At 37.5% G+C, this 24,540-nt stretch overlaps 1 protein-coding gene across 9 annotated transcripts in view; it reads right to left on the bottom strand.

The window, feature by feature from the left end:
• ncoa1 (nuclear receptor coactivator 1) overlaps window positions 1-24,540 on the bottom strand; it is a 106,581-nt gene that overhangs the window by 38,279 nt on the left and 43,762 nt on the right. For 4 of the 9 annotated variants that reach the window (XM_080883076.1, XM_080883077.1, XM_080883078.1 and 1 more), the window contains exons 1-5: window positions 18,528-20,418; window positions 12,108-12,213; window positions 1,960-2,126; window positions 756-862; window positions 461-638 (exon numbers count right to left, since the gene is read on the bottom strand). In XM_080883076.1, coding sequence (XP_080739202.1) covers window positions 461-638; window positions 756-862; window positions 1,960-2,126; window positions 12,108-12,213; window positions 18,528-18,567 — 598 coding nt within the window. In that variant the 5' untranslated portion in view covers window positions 18,568-20,418. Of the gene's footprint in view, window positions 1-460; window positions 639-755; window positions 863-1,959; window positions 2,127-12,107; window positions 12,214-18,388; window positions 20,419-24,540 lie in introns of those variants that run through there. The other 5 variants (XM_080883080.1, XM_080883079.1, XM_080883082.1 and 2 more) reach the window with 4 other exon arrangements.

Raw genomic sequence — 24,540 nt, 5'->3', positions numbered from 1 at the left:
TCTTCAAGGTTGGAGCTAAACACACACACACAAAAGAAAAAAAATACACTGTCACAGAATAGAAAGTCTATGTTTCAATACTCTTCACCCACGCATGTGCCGCCTCTACACACTTTCCTCCCTTAACATAATTTGCAGCTTTGTGAGAAGCACTAAAACTCTGTTCATTTAAAATTTACACAGTTCATCCTCCTACCTCTCCTCACAGCTCTTTAAATTTGCCTTAGCTACAAAATCTTCTTTTAATAAAGCAACTTAATCATTTGGATTTGAGTGCCGTGTACAGATTCTTCTGCTTTTTTAACAGTGAGTTTTATTGCCTCCTTAATGGGTTTCATTGGCATGGAAATGGTGAAATTTAAAAATGCTGAAAAAGTGATTATTAAATATCCCTCAAAAACATTGCAGTCGCTGGCTGCAAACGCAGTCGCTGCATTTAAAATCGATTCTGCTCACTCACCGAGGCTTTTAGGCAGCAGATTACGAACAAACTCATTGTGGTCTCCCACGTGGAGGATGCTGTAGACGCTGGAGGCCATGAGCTCCTCCTGGGTGTATCCAAGGTAACTCGTCACGTTCTCAGAAACAAAGACGATGCGCCCCTCCCGGTTGACAACGAAGAAAAACCCATCAAGCGCCTTAACGGGAAGAACAGAGAGAGGGAAAACTAAATCTGATTTTCTGAACGTGTGTATTAGTTAGGAGTAAACAACATGTTAGGCACACAAACCAGGATTTCCTATGTATTGTTTTACCTCTAGCAGCATGGGCCCCAACGCCTCTTTCTCCACCAGTCCCTGGCTACTGGAGGAGATGTCGCACTTCTGCACCTCATCATCTGGAGAAAGGAGGGCTGCTTTTTCTGCCCGGGGGGAGAGAACAACAGAGACATTAAATATTTTGCAATACAGTTGTTGTTGTTTTTTTAAGTATAAAGCCTATTTTTAAAAACTAGTGCTGTCAGTGTTAATTTCGTTTAAATTATTAAGGCCATAACGTCATAATGAGTGATTCTGCACGGCGTCAACATGTTAACACGTTGACGCCGTGCAGAACCACGCACGGGGCGATCCGCGGTAACTCGCTAACGGAGATTTGCCACGGTAATGCGGTCATTTTAACGAGATTAAATGACGAGATGACAGCACTATTAAAAACACGTACACAACGTTTGCTATGCTATGAAAAAAGGGGTTTTAATGCCAACAGAGATATTTGGTGCCTACCAAAAAGCCCATTTTGAGTCTCAGCGATATTCATAGCACAATAAACACTGAGGTAAATATCACAGTTTTACCGTGTTATTCTAACAAGTGTAGCACATGTTCATGGATGGAATGAAAAAGGTTGTTTTGTACGGCTACAATTTATTATCATACAGTTACTGTTTTGAAATAAAGAGCACTCTACATGTGTGTGGCTGCACAGAGCAGACAGACTACTGGAAACCAAAGAAAAAAAAAATCATATTATTTGAAAAAAGTTAGCTTTAGACCACCAGAGTGGTTACATTTTCTAAACTCCTTTGACAAGCTTTCAAATCCCTGTTTGAGGGTAAAAGCTTGGTTTTACAGTTAAAGTTACAAAACCGGTTCAGGTCAGGGAGAAGGTGAAAGTTTATCAGATATTTTGTGATGGTTAAACTTAAGTCTTAGGAATGCACCGATGTCAATGAGTGGCCTCACAAAGACAGCCAAGGCTTTCCTCCCCACATCTGTCGAGATAGGATAAGAATGTATGCTTTAACTGAAAACTTGAGGTGACAACTCTTACAGATGTGGAGGTTTATTTTTTGCATACCCTGGTTTACTCCTGCAAACCTTGTTTAAACATTTACATAAAATGTTTTATGATTTTTTGGTTTACATTATAGTTACACAGAAAATTATAAAGAAAATTAAAGAGCATAATATTTGACAGAAATTGTGGAGACACTGTACAGAAAACGTTTTTCCTCACCCTGCTCACGCCGTTTGATCTGCTGGATTTGGTCCACAGTGCTCTTGAGGATGTGGCACTTTTCGGGCTTAACGCTGAGACTGGCAATGTCGCCCATGTTGGATGACAACAGCTCCGCCAGCTCCTCGATGTAGCGGCACTCCAGCTCCCGTCTCCGCTTCTCCGCACTGCAGAAACAGACCCGACAAAGACTCAAAGCGAAGTTCACATTAAAACAGCTGTTTTTAAATCAGTACTACTTTTCTGGGAGATTTTTTTGGTACTTATCTGATTTTAAAAACATCAGAAAACTGATTCTCTAGCACTAATGAAACTATATTTGTTTTGATTTTGACATTTTTAACCATGAAAGCCGTGACATTTACTTTAAAGTGAGAAAGAAAAGCAGCAAAACCTGACATGTTAAAAATTAATCAATTCACTGTTTCTGCTCGGCAAAAGTTACATTTAAATTACACTGTACTTGAAGTACATTGTCCTAAACTAATCAATATGGCCAAGTATATAAGGAAAACTTTAGAACACTTTAGTAATAAGGCATTACTATATCACCATGTTTAGTAATGTAATCAATAAGGATGAACTTTGTGTCAGCCATAGTATTACTAGCCTAACTTTCTGTTGATGTCAGTGGTCAACATTTACCTCGTTGTGAATATAAAAGTTTAAAGATGTCATGAAGAGCTTTAAAAAACTTTAAGAAGATGTGATTATTGTTGTTGTTGTTGTTGTTGTTGTTGTTGTTGTTATTATTATTATTATTATTATTATTATCATCATCATCTCTTTTTAAAATGCAGACTTTTTTTTAAATGTGTACATGGCAGCAAAAAGTATTGGCAATTTTTTTTTTAAAGATTATGACAAGAGAAGAAAAAAAAATCAATTACTGATGGATTAATGGATACATATGAGAACACACAGGTTCTTTAAACAAAATCACCCATGATGTACAAGCAACTATCAGCACCCCTCCAGGAGCAGAAGCAGAAGAGAAAACTATAATTGTCCCTGTAGGCTAAATATGCAGTTATTACACAATAATGAGTGACTCGAACCGTTGGTTGTGACTGACAGCAATAGAGACAAAGAAACAAACAGAAAGCTGGTTGGACCCAACACAATGTGCTCAGACACATTACACAGGAGATCCAGCAGAGTAACGTAGATTGCAATGAAAGAGAAACACATGATCTTTAACGGAGCACAAATTAGACTGTTGGAAGGCTGGTGATATATTTAAAGCACAAATCACATTTTATTGATAGCAGCATTATTGAATAAATAAAGTAGACTAAGTTTTGTTTATTTTTTGTTTGTGATAAAGTTGTATGAAAGAGTTAAAGCATCTCGTACCTCTGCTTTATTGCTGTTGATGCCAAAGAAACATACATCAATACATACATCTACATTCAATGCTGGCATTTACAACTTTTAAGGTGATTTTAGACCTTGTGATTATTATATTTTTAATGTTTTTCCTCCCTCAGTTAAAAAAAATGCTGTTGCTATTTAAGCCCTTGTAAATACGACATTTGACATTTTTGTAATTTTCAATTAATGCAGATTAAAATAAAATTAGCTTAAATCGAATCTGAATCATGCTTTCAGCTCTGACCTTTGGTTTCAGTGTTAATATATTTGTAATGCATTTTACCATGGTGTTGCTTTTTTGCAATCAAATTGATTTATTTATACTTTTTAACACTGCTTACTTATAAAAAAAAGATTGTTTTTTTAAAAACAAAACAAAAAAAACAAAACAACAGCCAGTTAAATTTAAGTAAATGGTTATAGATTAAACTGTGAAAATAAATTCATGATCCTCTTTTTTCCTGCATTGGCTTTTTATCCACCTGTGGCATTTTTCTATAATATTGAAATTGGACAAAAATCAAAAGAAAAAAAATAAATTAAGATTCTTCTCTTTTAACCTTTTGCGCAGCCTGGTGTTTAAATTTATTCTTGAGTTCCAGTGATTTCATTTCTAACGGACGAGAAACAGCAAGGTATGTGGCAGCAAGAAGAGCGTATATGTGACCGTGCGTATGTGAAACGACAACAGCAAAAGTAGGTCAGTGCATTGGCCAGCCAGAAAACACAGGCGTGGTGACCGAGGGAAGGGTGAGGAGGGGGAGGACGCTGCTGTGTGAAATGAGCGGGTAAGTGGATGAGTGTAGCTGCTGGAGAAATGCTAGCTGGGCTGTTACATCACCTATCGGCCTTATAGATTTACACATACAGTACATGGAGAACTTTCACTCCTACACGCCCCACTTAAACTTATACTGACCTAAAGTCAAATCTATACTTTAAACTTTATCTCAGGTTTCTAATGACTTCTATTTAATTAGGACTTTTTGTTCAAATTTACTTTGTTTGGAGTAGCAAAAATGTTTGGTATATAACTTGGTATCTTGGTATATACATATACAAATATACATGTATATTGTTTTTTACATTTATATCTTTATAGTGATTTGTTTTTCCTTCGGGAGTATATAGACATAAATCACTTTAATATCACTAACAAATAAATAATAACTGTGATAAATAAATTAAAACAACAAAATATTTGGCACAGGGAAGTCAGCACTTGACAGGCTGTCTGTGGGATGTTATTTCACTTTTTGTTGCCGATGTTTAATCACTGACACCGCAATCACACTAGAGACCGGTTGGTGATCCCCTGGCAACCTCCAGTTGTTAGTGACAAATGTGGGTTCCTTAACCACTTGGATGTTACTAGGTGAAACTGGTCACAAACATAGCGCTGCACCGAAAACCTTCTTGTGCTCGCTTTGGTTGCTAGCAGATTGCTCCAGTTACTGGAGTTTGGTGGACCACACCAAGTTGTCTGCAATACGAATTTCACTGATTACCACGAATTAGAGATGGACCGATCCGATATTACGCATCGGTCCAATACTGACCTAAATTACTGGATCGGATATCGAAGAGAAATAAAAAATGTAATCAGATCCATTAAATATCACAAAATCATTTAACAAAACTTGCGACATGGCGTAACTCAGCTCATAACCAATTCACTGTTTCTGCTCGGCAAAAGTTACATTTAAATTACACTGTACTTGAAGTACATTGTCCTAAACTAATCAATATGGCCAAGTATATAAGGAAAACTTTAGAACACTTTAGTAATAAGGCATTACTATATCACCATGTTTAGTAATGTAATCAATAAGGATGAACTTTGTGTCAGCCATAGTATTACTAGCCTAACTTTCTGTTGATGTCAGTGGTCAACATTTACCTCGTTGTGAATATAAAAGTTTAAAGATGTCATGAAGAGCTTTAAAAAACTTTAAGAAGATGTGATTATTGTTGTTGTTGTTGTTGTTGTTGTTGTTATTATTATTATTATTATCATCATCATCTCTTTTTAAAATGCAGACTTTTTTTTAAATGTGTACATGGCAGCAAAAAGTATTGGCAATTTTTTTTTTAAAGATTATGACAAGAGAAGAAAAAAAAAATCAATTACTGATGGATTAATGGATACATATGAGAACACAGGTTCTTTAAACAAAATCACCCATGATGTACAAGCAACTATCAGCACCCCTCCAGGAGCAGAAGCAGAAGAGAAAACTATAATTGTCCCTGTAGGCTAAATATGCAGTTATTACACAATAATGAGTGACTCGAACCGTTGGTTGTGACTGACAGCAATAGAGACAAAGAAACAAACAGAAAGCTGGTTGGACCCAACACAATGTGCTCAGACACATTACACAGGAGATCCAGCAGAGTAACGTAGATTGCAATGAAGGAGAAACACATGATCTTTAACGGAGCACAAATTAGACTGTTGGAAGGCTGGTGATATATTTAAAGCACAAATCACATTTTATTGATAGCAGCATTATTGAATAAATAAAGTAGACTAAGTTTTGTTTATTTTTTGTTTGTGATAAAGTTGTATGAAAGAGTTAGGATAGAAAGTGTTACACAAGTTATTTGAATGTTGCTATTTAAACTATTTTGTACATTTTGTAAAGCATCTCGTACCTCTGCTTTATTGCTGTTGATGCCAAAGAAACATACATCAATACATACATCTACATTCAATGCTGGCATTTACAACTTTTAAGGTGATTTTAGACCTTGTGATTATTATATTTTTAATGTTTTTCCTCCCTCAGTTAAAAAAAATGCTGTTGCTATTTAAGCCCTTGTAAATACGACATTTGACATTTTTGTAATTTTCAATTAATGCAGATTAAAATAAAATTAGCTTAAATCGAATCTGAATCATGCTTTCAGCTCTGACCTTTGGTTTCAGTGTTAATATATTTGTAATGCATTTTACCATGGTGTTGCTTTTTTGCAATCAAATTGATTTATTTATACTTTTTAACACTGCTTACTTATAAAAAAAAGATTGTTTTTTTAAAAACAAAACAAAAAAAACAAAACAACAGCCAGTTAAATTTAAGTAAATGGTTATAGATTAAACTGTGAAAATAAATTCATGATCCTCTTTTTTCCTGCATTGGCTTTTTATCCACCTGTGGCATTTTTCTATAATATTGAAATTGGACAAAAATCAAAAGAAAAAAAATAAATTAAGATTCTTCTCTTTTAACCTTTTGCGCAGCCTGGTGTTTAAATTTATTCTTGAGTTCCAGTGATTTCATTTCTAACGGACGAGAAACAGCAAGGTATGTGGCAGCAAGAAGAGCGTATATGTGACCGTGCGTATGTGAAACGACAACAGCAAAAGTAGGTCAGTGCATTGGCCAGCCAGAAAACACAGGCGTGGTGACCGAGGGAAGGGTGAGGAGGGGGAGGACGCTGCTGTGTGAAATGAGCGGGTAAGTGGATGAGTGTAGCTGCTGGAGAAATGCTAGCTGGGCTGTTACATCACCTATCGGCCTTATAGATTTACACATACAGTACATGGAGAACTTTCACTCCTACACGCCCCACTTAAACTTATACTGACCTAAAGTCAAATCTATACTTTAAACTTTATCTCAGGTTTCTAATGACTTCTATTTAATTAGGACTTTTTGTTCAAATTTACTTTGTTTGGAGTAGCAAAAATGTTTGGTATATAACTTGGTATCTTGGTATATACATATACAAATATACATGTATATTGTTTTTTACATTTATATCTTTATAGTGATTTGTTTTTCCTTCGGGAGTATATAGACATAAATCACTTTAATATCACTAACAAATAAATAATAATTGTGATAAATAAATTAAAACAACAAAATATTTGGCACAGGGAAGTCAGCACTTGACAGGCTGTCTGTGGGATGTTATTTCACTTTTTGTTGCCGATGTTTAATCACTGACACCGCAATCACACTAGAGACCGGTTGGTGATCCCCTGGCAACCTCCAGTTGTTAGTGACAAATGTGGGTTCCTTAACCACTTGGATGTTACTAGGTGAAACTGGTCACAAACATAGCGCTGCACCGAAAACCTTCTTGTGCTCGCTTTGGTTGCTAGCAGATTGCTCCAGTTACTGGAGTTTGGTGGACCACACCAAGTTGTCTGCAATACGAATTTCACTGATTACCACGAATTAGAGATGGACCGATCCGATATTACGCATCGGTCCGACACTGACCTAAATTACTGGATCGGATATCGAAGAGAAATAAAAAATGTAATCCGATCCATTAAATATCATAAAATCATTTAACAAAACTTGCGACATGGCGTAACTCAGCTCATAACCTTAGCACGTCGGAGCAGCATGCGTCACGTGATAGAGCGGCTGTGGCGTGCGAGACCTGTCGGTGGTCTGGTTGAGCAGTTGGAGCCTCGCTACGAAACCGGCATTTCATCTCCGAGAAAGGTATCCCAGAGAAGTAAAGCAAGTGTGTAAGTTCATCTCTGAATGTTTGTAAAGCATTCCCACGTCAAGCTTAACAACCAATACATGCAGTGACTGCCTCTTCTTCTCTCCCCCTCACTCTCCTGCTGCTACTTCAATCATGAAACTGGTCAATGATCAGCTGATCGGCTTTTCTGTCACAACTCCCGTCTCTCTTGTTTGTTTATCGCCCACTTTGCACCAGAAATAGGAAACCAGCAGATAAACAACAGCAGCATGTTTAAGCTTGATAAGCTGTTGTTAGAATTTATTACTTTCTACACCAGGATCCTTTTCTATGTAGCTGACAGCTGGTAACTGTGCAGGGGCGGATCTAGCAAAGTTTTGCTAGGGGGGCCAGGTAGGGCATTAATAGGGAAAGGGGGGCACAAAGAAATACTTTTCTTTCTAATTGTCATGTCTAGCTTTTAATAAATAATTATCTGAATCTTACAACCAAAGTTTTCATCTGATGTAAAATGTATAGAAATCTATTATTGTATAAAGGAACTATTAACTCTAATATGTACCCTGGTAAGCTACAGCACTTTTTCCTTTGGTAACCATCTGTGCAGTCTGTAATTCTGTTGAAGAAAGATGTTGAATGTATTTAAATATGTAGAAAAATAATTGATTTCTGTGCATTTGTTTTACACGTGCATTAAATTAAAGTAGATTGCGCCGATTAAGCATTATCAGGCGGAGGGTGGGGGGTGGTTTCCTTTTGCTTTTGCTGGGAGTTTGCAACCCTATTAGTAAGGTTGTTTAATATTTCTGCTAAGTACTGTTTAGAATACCAGAATAGGTTGGATGGTGTAGGTTTAAGTAAATTAGATTGATCAGTATTGCTGAACTATGAAATATTTTGGGTGTAGTGTATTTTTTGCATACAGGAATAACAGAATAGCTTTAGTGTTTGTTTTTTTAAAACTTGAGTATGAACTCATACAAAATGCAGCAAGATATTTAAAAAACAAACAGTTTTGTTGATTATAAAATGAACTATATCGGATTCGTATCGGTATCGGCAGATATCCAAATTTATGATATCGTATTGGACATAAAAAAGTGGTATCGTGCCATCTCTACCACGAATCTCCAGTAACCACTTGGTTGGGGAATAGACATTCATCCCTAGCAAACTGCCTCCAAAAACTAAGCAACCTCAAAGTTAGTTCATGAAATCCTCATGCTTCATGCTCTTGAACACAAATTTCACCAAACTATTGGTATGTCCCGTAACATGATTTTCCATCACATGTACCAATTTGGTGTTAATTTCACAAAATTAATATGTTATACTTTTAAAAAGCAAGAAACCTCCAACCTCCACATTAAAAGTTAGAGAGACTGATTGTGAAGCAAATCGTTTTGTTGCTGACATCATATTTTCAGCCATGATTTATATTATTTTTAATATCTTACTAATTAAAAATACTTTACTTGGTTACAGTTACACATTAAAAATAGCTTTGCATTAGTAAAGGTTGGTCGGGTTATAATACAACAGTTAGTAATGTCTAAAAACTATTTCCTGACTATAGTCACGTATCCTCACTGATGAGTCTGGACAACATATGTGCTGCAGACACAAAAATACACTTTCTTTTAAAGCACACTACAAAAAAAAACACATAACATTTTATGTCCACGAATATAAACAAAGCGAGGCAGAATAAAACACTATTTTGCCTTGAGTAAAACGTTATATTTCTCCCATCTGGAGTTGCCTAATCCCACAGTGACAGCCCAGCTGACCAAAAATGAGCAAAAACAAGTCATCAGTAAGCATGCTCGCCATGTACAACCAAGGCAATGATTGCGTTACCTTATGTGGATAATCTATGATTTTTATAAGAATTCGGCAATCTGAGAATTAAATATGTCCATTATATTTATTTTAGGGGTGGGACTCGATTAAAAGAATTAATCTAATTAATTAGAGGCTTTATAATTAATTAATCTTGATTAATTGCACAAGAAATTTTTTTTTTAATTTTAAAAGGTTTTAGTGGGGGACAGAACAAATAATAGACATGGACATGAATATTGCAAACTCAAGCTCTTTTGATTTATAGGGGGAAAAACTGCATTTAAATGCAAAACAGAGAAACAAAAATAATATCCCTGGCCAAATTGGGCAGACTTAGAAATTAAAGTGCTATTTTAAGTACTTTTAGTACCTTTTTAAAATGGTATTGTCTTTAAATAATAATAGAAATTTCAAAATAAAGTGCAGTTTTTCTTCTAAAAAAATTAGGCAGAAACATAAAAGGCTATTTGAACAGCTTCACCTTTAAAATCTGAATAATCTTAGCCAACATTATTTTGTACATTAGGCTAAAACGGTGTGATCATCAAACATTTTAGTGCAAAAATAAACCTATTGGACTCACAATAACTCCATTCTTACTTACAGTCCGTCTTTCAGCCAGTTACTTAGACAAACTAGCCTGTTCACATTTTCAGAGCTCAAGGCAGCTCTCTTTTTTGTTACTATGTGACCTGCAAGTCTGCAACAGTCTCTCACATGAGACAGAAGTGGCCGAACTAATCAAATACTTGCAGGCCAGGACAGACAGCTGTGGGTCGGCCCCTGCTCGACTGGACCACTACTGCAGCGGGCAGTCTGCCTCCCTGATGGTGGATTCTGCTCTGTAAAAACTCAGGGCCCTGTTACACAGGGTTTCCTCATCTAAATCTGTAGCACATTTTCTAAACCCCTATCTTCTACCACTGCTAGTGGTCTACAGTCCAGAGCAATCCATTTTGCGAGACAATCTGTAAGTTTGTCCGACGCTGACTTAGTAATTTTGGTCCTGAAGCCAGTCATTTCATCAAGTTTGGATTGCCAAACTGGGACTGCTAGCACTAACAGCTCCTAGTTTCTGTGCTCGCTGCAACATGTTTTGCATTTAGATGGTACTGTAAGGTTGAAGTGCTGCGGTGGTATGCAAACTCCTTTTTGCACAGTTTGCACAAAACCACGCTTTTATCAAGACTTCTGCTAGGTAGTCTTTTAAAATGTAATTTAAATTAAATGAGTCCTAACTGTCGCTACCCGATCGGTACCCCGCATGCGCGAAAGGTGTCTACTTCCGGTCGTAGCATTTTACGATAGTTATGGGTCAGAGTATCTGTTAAGATGTTAAGAATAATAAGTATATCTTAAAATGTTTGCAATAATGAAGCATTTCAGTACAATGTAGACAAAAACGAAAAATAAAAAGATAGTTACGGATCAGGACTCCCCGATCCTTACTGCGCATGTGTAAAGTCGGACCGTACAAATCGGGTCTACCCGATCTGTACCGCGCATGTGCAGATGTTTTCTTCTTCTTCTGTTCGTTTAATGGCAGTTTACTCCCCAGTGTACGAGGATACCGCCACCTGCTGACCGAGCGAATGAACCCTATTATAAACTGAATTAGCGTGATTTCAAATGCGTGTTAAATTTGATTTAGCGATAGTCGAGTGTGTTTATGCTTGTCTGTGAGGAGAGGATTGTTGGAATAGTGATGATGACGTCCGCTATCACTGTCAATTGTCAGTAAACACTTAATCTGGCTGATGAATCTTCACGTGACACATTGCTAACTCAATATTATTAAGTCTGTAATTAGGTGCCATTCTTCTTATTTTACGGCGCTGTTGTTCAATCGGGGGACGCTCTCTGTGGAGGAACTTAGCATGAATTTGTTTGTATACGGATTATCCATTGTTTAAATGTCCCGGTAGTCGAAAAGGAGGCAGAGCTGTTGAGAAATGCTAGGAGCTAACTGGGCGCTAACCGTGTCATTCAAATATATTGAATGTCGCAATGTTGGCAAAGAGAGGAAGTGATGTAAGATTTGCGCATGCGGGGTACCGATCGGGTTTCCGGTACGGATCGGGTACACACTTTCTTCTGATTCTTCCATTTTTGTAGCTGTGTGCATCAGTGTAATCGGTATGCCAGGAAGTCATGCATTGACAAAAGTTCCCCTTTGCTTGGAATTCAAAGTGCGATTAAATGCATTAATGTTTTTATAATGCATTATTTTTTTCAAATTTAATGGTTTAACACATTTTAATGCAAACATCATTTGTTTACATGTATTTTACAACATAATTTCACGAGCTTAGACGTTTATAAGCTTACTGATAAAAAAGCTAGGTTGATATGGTTGATAATTGTTTTTATTACTCATCTTTTGGCTGATCATGAACCAATAAAGATTCACAGTATCTCCGGCTCTATCCGTGTAATGTTTGTCAGTGTTGTAAAAAAAGGCATGCAGCCGGTCTTACCTTTGCCCTGACGTGTCGCATGGCGAGCCCTTCCTCTTGCGTAACTCTGGCGTGGCAGGGTCCAGAGGGCTTTCCCCTACTGCACTCATTTTCAGCTTTAACTGACCTGCGGGGGTGGGAAACACATGGTAAAAAGAAGTGTCAGGAACAAAATGAGAGCAGCCATTAATGTAAGTCCCACAGCTTCCCCACCCCTAGATCCATTCCTACAAACCAGTGCAGATAAAAGAGCACAGGAAAGCCACAGATTTTGTCAAGACTTTGGACAACTATTTCTTTAAATTCCTACTGTCAGGCAGAGCTAACCACACATGCACAAAATCCAAGGCCACACTGAATCTCCTCGGTCAGACAAGACCGACTCTGCTGTTTTGTTTTTCCTTGTAAAACAAATTCCCAATTAAAACAAAAGTCAATAACACTATCAAACACTACTGTAATAATCCAAATAATCATATGGCGCTATGATTGTGTGCATTTCTGTCAACACCATCATCAATCAACATGATCACCAATTTAACTACACAAGTTTACCCCTTTTACACAGGTGCATCTTCTTTAATATTTGTCCTGACCAGTCCTTTTTAAAAATCACCTTCACCTGCAGTTTTCTACCAACCTCTGAATATAGTTCAAGAAGAGTATTTTGTGCTGAGAACATTTTAATTCACTATTAATGCTGAGTGGCTAATATTAGGCTAACCTACATGTTTCAACTGATAAGCCATGTATGAGGTTGACAAATGAGTTACATGTCACTCTCATCCTTTAGTCTTCCAAATGATCCCGACACCCTGCCCTACATATGTAGTCTTGAATTATTATCTACAACAGTGTGGACCAACCAGTAAACAATAATGAGAGTCTATGACTGACTGAGAGTTGTTCCAGGTGACAAATTTAGCAACAATTATTCAGATTTGTGAGCAATCAAACTAATTTAAATACTGCTGAAATGTGTAGCACGTTGAGTCGTACATCTTCTTTGCATGTTAAAGTCCTTGAGCTGAAAGTGGCTGCAGATCAGCCACTTTCAGCACTGGAGTTTTTACAGCCAATGTACAGCCACTCATTTCTCACAATACGTTCTGCAGTTTCAATAAGTTTCCCACTGGCACTATAAGCTCTCAGAAACAAGTTAACTAGTGTTGAATATCAATTAAATATTAAATATTTCATCATCTAGTGGACGTCCAAGCAACATCTGGCTTTTCCCATTCATAGTATCTCACAAGTACTACAAGAAATACACTGTAATATGCAAATGCAATTGATATGAGCATTTTTGTACAGAGATTGCTGACTGCTTACAAACAACGGAAATCTTTTCAATTTCTGTAGCCTGTATTTACAGGACAGTTCAGAGTAGACAGGAAAGCGGGAAGAGGATGTGTAGAGTGACCAGGTAAGCTACAGCGGCGCCTCGGGATTTCTAAAAGGAAGGTGAGACATAAACATGAATAAAAGCCTTTCAACTACTTGTGGGAAATTTCTTTTTCTTTAAAATTTACATTCATGCGTTGTGACTGAAAGAAAAATCTGTACACATACACACAACCTCTTTAGCCCACTGAAAAACAGGCTGCCATTGTCACAAGTATTGGGTGCCGCTGCAAGTCCATGCTGCTCACGGGATGCTAATCCTTCCTGACTAGCACTGTTTACATTTCACCTCAAATCACCCCGCTCTACTTCCGCCTTCCTTGTAGTGCTAACCCACTGCACTTAAAAAACATCCATCCACAACAGTGAGAAATGAGATCACTGCAGCACATTAGCACCCAATAAAAACACAATGCAGCCCAGTTTCAGAGTCAGAGATTAGTATGTATTTAATATAAGAGCCTGAGCTGCAAGTATGATATATAATTTATTCTTGTTTATGTTACAAATGTGTTAATTCTGGCTATATTTTAAGGAAAAAACATTTATAACACACATCAGATGATATTAATGGCTCGACTGGAATCTTGGAATAAAAATAAGAGTTAAAAAAGACATTTTTACGTAGCCAACATCTTTTTTTGCCTACCAAATATCTAAAAAAAAAAATGTTAATGCTTTAGTCAACCCTTAACTTGGTATATGTTCATAAAAGAGGCCAGAGGCTCTAATTTCATTTGTCAGATAAAATAGTAATAATATTTAGTTTGATATCAACGTGCCTCCAAAGGCACCAAATATTGACTAATTTTAAATGTATGTTTTTTTTTATTTATTTATCTTTTGTAACTTAACCTTGAAAATTAACGTTTGCACTTACAGACTGATGGACTGTTTCACCTGTAATGTTAAGTGTAAGAGAAAGAGGATCCATCTTTTCAGAGTGACCTTCCCATCATAACGCTCATCATTTATGATGGTTAACAAGCTCAGGTAAAGCCGGTACATTTCTGGGAACGCATCTACAAATTTACAGTTCACTGTCAGAAAGAGAACACCAGGTGCAGTGATTATGTCTGATAATGTACAAAAGCAAGCAACACCAAATGCATCTGCCGAACGCCCTGTACTCACTCGCTTTATAGATAGCTTTAATTTATCAGTCTACAACAAGAGGACGCTTTATGCTTTCTGTTTTGTACCATGAAAACAACCACTTATACTTTTTCTCAGAATGATTCAAAAGGAATTTGTGAAGCCCATCGGCTAGGCTCAACCAGATTTTTACATCTCAGGGCACATGGCCTGAGATGTAAAAATCTGCATGCCTGAGTATATCGGTCAGTTATTTTTAACCAATTTTGTATTTATTTTTAGTTCATCTGTCAGAGAACAGCGTCATTTCAGTCCTAGTTTGAACGTTTAATTGCTGCTAACCAGCAAGCAAAAGAAATTGCAGTCACAAGTCTGTGCCAACTGGTTGGTTCAGCTCTTTATCTCATTCAGGTGCTCCACTGAGACTAAGGGCAGGTATTGCACTTATATACATTTAAGTCACTTACAATGTGTACACAGTTCCAGCAATCTAATAATGGCCAAACCAGTGGGCACCAGTGTGGAACAACAGGCCTGAAGCGTTGCAGAGATGGATGGGCATCCGACCAGGGCAACACTGCTTTATTCTCTTTGTTTGAGGCTACAAGCTGCCTTTGTTCCCTTAGTTTCAGACTAAAGCACCAGTAAGGTTAACGTTAATCCTCAAGATTAACCTGTTTGTAAGTATTTGGCTGGGCACAGCCTATGAAGGGGGCTTTTCAACCGACACAAACACGTCTAAAAACCTAACAGCGTAGCTTGACGTGAATGATGCCATGCACATGTCAAACCCTGGTTGAAAAGTGGTCCTGAACACAAAAGGAAGTGATACCAGAAGCATATTTGAGAATGCTTCAAATGTAAGAAGGCCACTGCAGTGTAAAGTCACTAAGCTTATTTTGTGCACCACCCCTGTACTCCCTCTTGCATACATTACTGTACTTGGAAAGAGGTGATGCTGGTGGGATATTAAGTTATAAGTAACTGGTAAAAAAAAACATTAAATGCTAATGTCTATCGTTCCCAAACTATGTGTCAAACAGTAACACATGAGTCGATTCTCCATTACAGTCTTGGTGTGCTTTTAGGGCTCGTTTCTGACTGCGTCTTCTCAGCCAAAAGAGCTGACGCGGTGAAGCAACAAGAGCATCTTCGATAGAGAGCTAGTTATTTCAAGTGACTCACATGCCCCTTCAGTCCGATTCTGGGTTCTGCTGATCAACGGAAACAAAAGTAAGGGGTCTGAGTGTAACATTTACTGATAATAAAGCTTGAGGATCAAAATTTAGTAAGACCCCTAGCATTAGGAGACCCCTGTGAGAAAATAACAAAGGAGGAAGGGGCTGGGAAATGGTCTTCAAACAGAGGAAAAACGTGGGACACCAACATGGTACTGTAATAACTAAACAAGCTGAACAGGACATGTATCCTCAGATGAGGCCATGGCCATTTCAAATGTTCTGAGGTTCAGCAACCATTTTTAAAGGTTTAAAAAAATAAAATAAAATCCCCCTGTTGTGATGATGTAAGTGCTCTATCTAGGGAAAAATATCAATATCCAGTTTTTAGCAATTTACACCCAGTTAAGTGTGGATTTTCACACTTCACTCACCAACACGCTTATATAAACAAACAAAAGAATCCATCGACTACCATCCATGCGAAATATTGCAAATATTCGTTACTAAGCATGACTACAAAGGATTTAAAACAAATGAAAGACATTCAGCACAAAGTTTTCATTCTTAGCACCCACATGGCTGTCTTTAAGCAAGGTTTCTGCAGCAGTTTGTCTGTGGACAACCAGTCAAGGCAGATAAAACCGCTTTGTTTGTGCTCGGGTAAATCTCACATCAGAGCGCTTTAGACAGTTGTCTATGTTCTGCGTATTTGCTGTATGAGGAGAGGATGTGACACTCAAGCAACACAGTGTAAGAATTGTTATTTTCTGCGAGGAAAAAAAAAAGCTTTTACAGCAAAGATGGCAAACTTTTAAGCGTAAAAAAATAAATAAAATATGACTGTTTATATCTGCCTTAATAAGTGCCTGGAGACGTTTCAGGATCCTGGTGAAACTTGACCCTAAAAGACGAGAGGCTTCTTTGTCCCTGGCTGCCCGATTACCATCTCAAATGCAGACTGGAGCATCTACCAGTGATCTGAATGCAAGTGTAGACTGTATATAAAAGATGGATATGGTCACCCAGGCTTTGGAGTTCACATTGTGAAGTTTTAAGAGTGTTTTGGCCCTGGTTGCATAGGCTTTTTGGAGCCAGAAGTTACAGTACTTGGATGAAATGAGGGAGTTTTAAGCTATGAGCAAGTGCTGCACCCATAGATGTTACAACAGCTACACCCCAGCATAGGTACCTCCTAATTAGTGTTAAGAATTAGAATTTACTCCAAAAATCTCCAGCACAAGCACAGTGGGGCCATAAAATTCAATTACTACAATTAACAAATATGACCCCAAGCAGACACCAATCAGCTACAGCTGCCTGTGCCAGAACAGTGCCAACTACCCCCAAGTACTATTATAAAACAACTCATACTTTTGTATTAAGAAGGGCTAAGCTATTTACTGAGGCCAAAACTGTTTCTGTTTATTTTAAATGTTTATTTTTAATTTTCTGTAGCTTTATAATGCTGTAAAATGGCATAATTGAACATGGCTCATTTTTGGAACCAGACTCCAGTGGCCACTAGTGGAACTGCAGTTTTGGTCTTCATATCGTTAGCTTCATAGCATAATTGCCTAAGTCATTTGACTAAGTCAATGACTTAGGCACTTATGCTATGAAGCTAACGATATGAGAGTTTTGGGGGAATCTTTAAATTGGAGCTACAAACAACATCCCGTACTACACTCCGACCCTCTAAGCCGCATGAGAGTCTGCATACTACAACAAATACTGTGAGAAGTGACACATGATATACTTCAAAACCACACTTTGACTAATACCTTAATCCATCCAAGCCTTAATCCATCCCTTTAAATAAAATTCAAAGTTCAAACAAAAACTCCACAATTATGATACTCGCTACCTGAACCACCTTCAGTCTCAGTTTCAAAACTGTCACAACACTCCGTGCTTCTACTGCATACACCATTATCCAATCACTGAAATGAAATGACAAAAAGTTAAGTGCACTTTTTCATATATTCTGATACGCTTAAGTGAAAAGTTAGGCACCCTAGTGCCAGCTGGTGTGAAAAAGTTAGTTTGGAGTCCAGCACCCAGCCCTACATTTACAGGCAGTCACACTATGAAAGCTACCACAGTTCAAGTTAGTGGTTAAATATGAATCCTCTCGCTAATGTGGCCCTACGATGAAACGGTCAGGTCCGTGATGAGAAGTTCAAGTGCTCTCCTTTAACCTCCCATTTTCTCCACTCCACATACATTTATACAATTATGGAATTTGTGCAGCAGGATTCACATATTGTTGTCTTCTCTCCTTTTTCTAAAAAAACAAAACAAAAAACAAAAAACTAAACACAGCAGATTAAACAGAGGATTTATCTAAGCACTAAGCAGCACATTAAACAGTCTGCTATATTACTACCCTTAACTGTCCCTTTTGAATGAGTATAACTCACAGCGGATGACAGCTTTCACAGTTTGCACTTCTTATAGCATCCAAGCTGTGCTGCATGTGACTGAAACAATCATAATTAGTTACAGCTGCAGCGCGAGCATATCCTCAAACACACTTTCACACATATCAGCCTCAAAGTAAACAGAAAGTAGGGACCAAACAAAAAATAACATTAAAAAAAAAGGGGAGAGAGGAAAACTCACACTCTAACCCACAAACCTGTAGACCAGGTCCTGCACCTTCTGACCTCACCTCCCTCTCCGTATGTGCTGTATGGTGAGAGCCTTCAGTCGCCAAAGAGAGAGAAGAAAAAGCAGCAGCAGCAATGCAACAGACTCAGACCTTTGAGAAACACAGTCCACTGCCTCCACGGGCTCCCCATTTCAGCCGTCTCAGTATCTTTAAGTTTGTCTCTTCTCCTTCAAAGATCCTTCAAAGCTTCCCTCTGCTTCCGCAGAGCTGCATGTACACACGTGCGTGCGCGAACACACATGTGCAGGCATGCATGTGCTCAGCAGCCGTAATGTATGGCTTGGAGAAGGGGGAGTAAGGAAGAGACCACCAGCTACAGAGTAGGGCTTGAAGAGTGTGGAAAACAAGGAGATAAGGAGGACCTAAATGACATTTAGCCTCAATACAGACCCATTATTTATCTTTCTAATGTAGACACAATCTTTCACCAGGTCCCATTTTATTATTTTGGCTCCTTCAAAGAACCTTTATCTTTTGGATAAAACAGCGACAAAAAAGAAAGAAAGAAAAAAGCACAGAAAAATTCCCTCAGATTCACATGTCAAGGTTTCCATCTTGAGCCTGATATTAATCGACCTGACCAGAGATTTGATCAGAATTAAATATGACTGGATCTTCAGTAATGCCATAAACAGATGTGAAAAGGTTATAGTAAAAGGCTAATAGCTTAATATCTTTAAATAATTATCTGTAAAATAAGCTCACGACACTGCTCATGCATGCAGCATGGCCACCCCTCTTTACTGCATCATGTTGGTACAACCCATGCTCAGTCACTGTTGCTGAGGCCCACCCTCTCAAATATAGGACATGACCAGAGAATGTATACAGCTTCAGCAAGGCATATAGAGCAGCCAGTGACTTATATGTTCTTTCATGTGTCAAGTGAAACATAGCAAATCAGGATGCAACGGTGCCGGTGAAAAATTGAGTGTGCAGGTTCACTACAGTCACGTAACCAGCAGATTCAACTGAGCAGCTGCTTCTCTGAAAAGGCTTCAAGCTGAGGAGATTTTTTATTTCCCCATGTGGTTTCCACATGAGGGCAGGCTTAGGATTTGGTTTCTCACAATTCAATTAACAAACAAACAAACAGATTCTCTCATTACTCTCATTACTTAATATTAGTTAAATAAAATAGAGTGGAGTCAAATATTGTGACAGAAGTAACTCAAGTTATTCTCAGTGGATTCGAAAAAAATAAACGTATTGAATACTCAAGGTGCTTTCCATGCTGCAGAGTTATATGGTAGGGAAAGTAATTGCAAAGCAAAATAAACTGGAGGTGCCATGCTCAAAAGCTTTTTGATCTGACCATGCAATCAAAAGAAGCACTGGCAAAAGGTCAGATGATGGCTTATTTTAAGTAGATACATAAAGCAAAGGTGCCTTTGTTGTGCCACTGGAAAAAACAATATGAATTTCTCTGTTATTTCACTTCATTTAATTCACAGAAAAGAAACCTATGCAGGAAATTCCCTGGCTCAGTTTGTTTGTTTGTTAGCAAGATTACTGAAAAATGTATCTAAAGATTTGCATGAAATTATAGCAGAGGTGGGTGCTGGCACAAGTTAAATGTGATTAACATCTGAAGACAATCCTCAATCAGATCTGAATCCAGGAAGGATTTGCTACCATAGTGAGATTAGATGAAAAGGGGCAATGTTGTCTCATATCTTTGTAATTACACATAAAAATGAGTTAATAAAAAATTGGGAGGCATCGTCTTGATGTTCAAGTAAATAGCACAAACTACCCTGGCTTCCTACATTCTTCTGCATAATGGGAATTTAGTATTTTCCATTCCATATATTGTCTGCTTATAAATGAAATATGCAGTCTAGTCTAACATTTCCAAACCAGCCGTCGATTTACAAAAAAAGGAAAAAGAAATAGAAATGTCGTTTGACTTTTCAAACAAATGTTGTGACCTACAGTTTATGTAGAGCAATGATTGAATTGGCTTGATTTTAGAGTGCGCCGCAAGCTTGCTTTCCAAAACAAACTTTTACCCTGTCTGCATACAAATTTTCTACAAATTAAATCAGTCCCAAAGCATGGACCCCCATGCGAGGGGTACTTTGAAGTCCAGTTTGGAGCATGTAAGCAATGAAAAAGAATGTTTTCTATGGAAAAAGACACAAATATCCTCAGTTAAGTTTTTTTTTTCTTTTTTTACTAAATCTTTAAGTGAAATTTATAAGGAAAAATCAGTTCAGTGCATCTCCAATGTCATCAGTCATGGCACTGAGACAAAGATTTACTGACCTATCATTAGCCATTTTTTACTTACCAAAATTGCTATCAGCTTGTCAGATGGCTACTTGGCGGAAGGGATAATTTAAAAAAGGGGGGAACGACAGGTGCTGATATTGCTTAGTTGGTTGAGCAGCTGACCATTACACTGAAGGATGTTCAAACAGGTAAAGTACTGCTTGCTGCTCTGACCTGGGTATGATCAAGCTCCAGACCCGTTCCTGCATGTCATTCACCCTCATTCTTACTACTTTCCTGTCTACTCTCTGCACTGTCCTAGCCACAAAAAGGCCCAAAAATTGACACAGCATTAAAAGAACAATTGCATAAAATGCATCACAATTTCTATATTAACATATTTTCTCCATGTCTAGTCTTGGTTTGAAAATAGTTCCCAAATGAAAGTTCCGCCTCACATTTGTGAAGTCTATGGTGAACTCAGTGACTGCAAGGTGCTGCAAAATAAACCCAAATCCTCACCCTCCACCCTCTTTGACAGTTGGTATGAAGCGTTTGTCCTGATATTTGCTGTTTGGTTTTCTCAGAACATGGTGTTGTGCATTATGGCCAAACATCTCCACTTTAGTCTCATCTGTCCAAAGGAAACTGTTTTAAAAGTCTTGTGGTTTGCTCAGATCCCACTGTGCATACCTAAGCCATGCTGTCAGGTTCTTTTTAGAAAGAACAGGCTTTTTCCCGGCAATCCTTCCAAACAATCCATTACCTGTTCAGTCTTTTCTTGACTCCTATGAAAGAAGTAAGAGTGTATTGAATTGGCATCCATGCGGCTGTAGGATCACAACCAATATGACCAAATTGGCTCACAATCAATTATTTTAAAATAGGGAATAAAAAGCAAAAACAGATGTATTTTATTTCTTTATTGGAACAGTCTGGTGGTATTCTTGCTTTGTAATAGACAGTCTGAGCTCTGTAAGTGCCAACATCATAAATGATATAAACATCAGTCTGTCTATAGCACAGTTTTTAGCACTATGCTGCCATCAGTTTTGATTGGCGAGAGACTGTCCCAATAGGTTCCTTAAATGAGCGGTTTTCTCTTCAAGTGAAAATGTGCACCCAATTCTCACTTGCTGAATATTGTTTCAGTAGCAGAGGGTTACATTTGGCACGCCATAAGAAAAAAGTCTTGCAAACTATGCAAAACAGCCATGTTCTTCAGCTACAGTTAGAGTAATCTATAGCAAAATACAAAATTTTGCTCTACAAGGGCCTGATATCCACTTACAAGGACATTATACTGCCACTGTTCTATCAAAATTTAAAACAAATGTCTTCATATGTGGATCTCATTTTTCTCAGAAACAAAAATCAGGTAAAAAAAAAAAAAAAAATTCAAATCTGGTAATCTTTGTTTTTACATTCATCAGGTCCCAATCAGCCCAAATAGCAAGAAATTAAAAATGCATGCCATGAAAGAGTTCCAGAGTTAAAGCTAAAAGTCTGCACTTCAATTGCATGTGAGTTGTGTCATTTAATATCCATTGTGATAATCCGTTGTCGTAATCTCTTTCCAAATATATACGCACTTAACTGTATAAATTGCTTTTAAAACTGCTGGAAATGACTCATTTAAACACATATCTGGCTTACCTCAACATCATATCTATGTTAGAGTTTTGAATAAATGCAGTCAAAGTTATCTGTGCAAATCCAAGAAAGATAAAAGCAAGGCTGCAACAAATAATAATAAATCTGCCAACATTTTTTCTTTGTTGTTTCGCTTTTTAGTCCAAGATCTTCAAGGTCCGCCAATGCTGCGCTTCGGTGGAAACACCAAAACGCCCAAAAATGTAAGATCTATGACCTTAAAAAACTGCAACTTAAGAAATGTTAATGTTGACGACTGTGTTCCAAGTTAAACAGTTGGAATCACTGATGTATGTTTTTTGGTGGTTTATTTACTTCAAAAGATGATCAGGAAATTATCAACAAAATCATTTTTTCAAAAAACTTATCATTTACCCATGTTTAAACCTGTAAAAGTTAGTTTTCAAATGGTGAAACCAGAAATAACCAGAAAGAAATGCTAAAAACTCTGATGTACATTAGAAAAATTGACTGACTTCCAAAATTGTTGCACTTAGTTATTGTCAGCAAATAAGACATGTCAACCACCCTATATGGGACAACAACCATAACAACAACAACAGCTGGTTACAGCTAATGTTAGGCTTAAATTCTACAAAAATCCAGCTTATCCAACAGGCTATATGTTTGAGGTGACTTCTGCAAAAGTGTAAAATATTGCAAAATATTTCACTGAAAAGTATCAATTTTTTGCTCCCAATTTATTGTCTAGTGCTGGCATTCTCCACATATATTATATAGTGTGTACAAAAATGTGTTCATACTTGCACTGAAATGCAAACTGCCTAGCCTCTATACTACGCATGCTTCCAAATCCCAATGAAAAACCATTAAACATTCAAAAAATGCTGTTGTGGCCCTTTAAGATTCCCTGCTTCTCAACTGAATACCCTGTTAAGTTCCAGCCCATTGTTTCCCCAACCATCTGTGAACACCCAGATCCAGGATGTTTACCAAGAGTAAGAAATAACCTTGGACTACACACAGCTCCTCAGACATTATGACGGTTAGCCAGAGATCTTAGTGTATAGAAAGCACAGCACAAAGCTGTTTTTAGAGGTGAGAGACAACCAGAGAATTGCTACCTGTAGTTGCCCTGTTCATTTATGTAACCAAAATATAGAAATATACATTTTCACTGAGATAGAAGTGTCCTCTCGCTGTTTTCTGAGCAAAACATACGATATTCCTTATCAATCTTTTAAAAGACATCAAATATACCACTAAAACAATATGAGCCATGGACCGTCGGATCTGTGTAACTGCCTTTCTTAGCGTCTGTGTCATTGTTCACCTAATTTTTTCACAGTACGCTTTCTCTCTCAAACACGTTCACTGCCAGACTGATAATTCCACATGAATATTCATCATTTATTGAACTCTGCTGGGCACTGTGTAATTTGGCGCGTGAATGTGGGTGTGTGTGTCCTCATTTCAACTTGTGAAACGCTATGGGAGGCCTCCTCAGACATGCTGGGATGTTCAGAGCAATGCACTTCATTGGCCTGAAGTTTTTTTCTTCTCGTTCTCGCTTCTATAAACTATTAAATCCAAGTTTAACTAACTTGTCTTCTTTAAAATTAAATTGACAGGTTATTAACTATGTGTGGAGATGGCAAAGACTGGAGTCTTTCAAGTCAGCCATTTGTGCATTGTCTGCATACTGCAGAACTTAAAATAAATGACTTGCCCTGCAAAACTGAAAAGAACAAAACGCAAATCAAACCAATCTCACAGTGCATTTACACCTTATAAATAAATTCAAACAAACACCTACAGTGACAATATAATTACGATGGCACTCCCGAGGTTTTGTGGCAAATCTCACACTTGGGTCCTTGATTTAAATTAGATTTAATTCACCATTTTACTGCTAACAAACTATAGTTTGCAGGGTTTTTCCTGCACACAAGTAGTTTAATTTACTCAAGCCTAAATATATTTTTGGATTATAAAATGAACAAAATTAAGAGGTAAATGTATCTGCCACTCTGGCAAAGGTCTATTTTAAACCAGGATAAACTCTCATTTTCTCCTGGTCAGGAACAGATTTTGAAACAAAAAATGAATTTTCAATGAGGTTATAAGATAATAAAATATGACAAGAGTAAACAGGTTTGGCCTTACATCAATGTACATTGGAGTAAACTAAATCCCATGAATGAATCAAATGCATGGAAGTGGATGCAGTTTTTAAATACAATAGCTCATAACACTGGTACTGAAACACTGATTA

Source organism: Rhamphochromis sp. 'chilingali' (assembly GCF_963969265.1).
Source record: "Rhamphochromis sp. 'chilingali' genome assembly, chromosome: 5".
In the NCBI taxonomy this organism is placed as follows: Eukaryota; Metazoa; Chordata; class Actinopteri; order Cichliformes; family Cichlidae; genus Rhamphochromis; species Rhamphochromis sp. 'chilingali'.
This window is presented reverse-complemented; position numbering and strand designations above follow the sequence as displayed.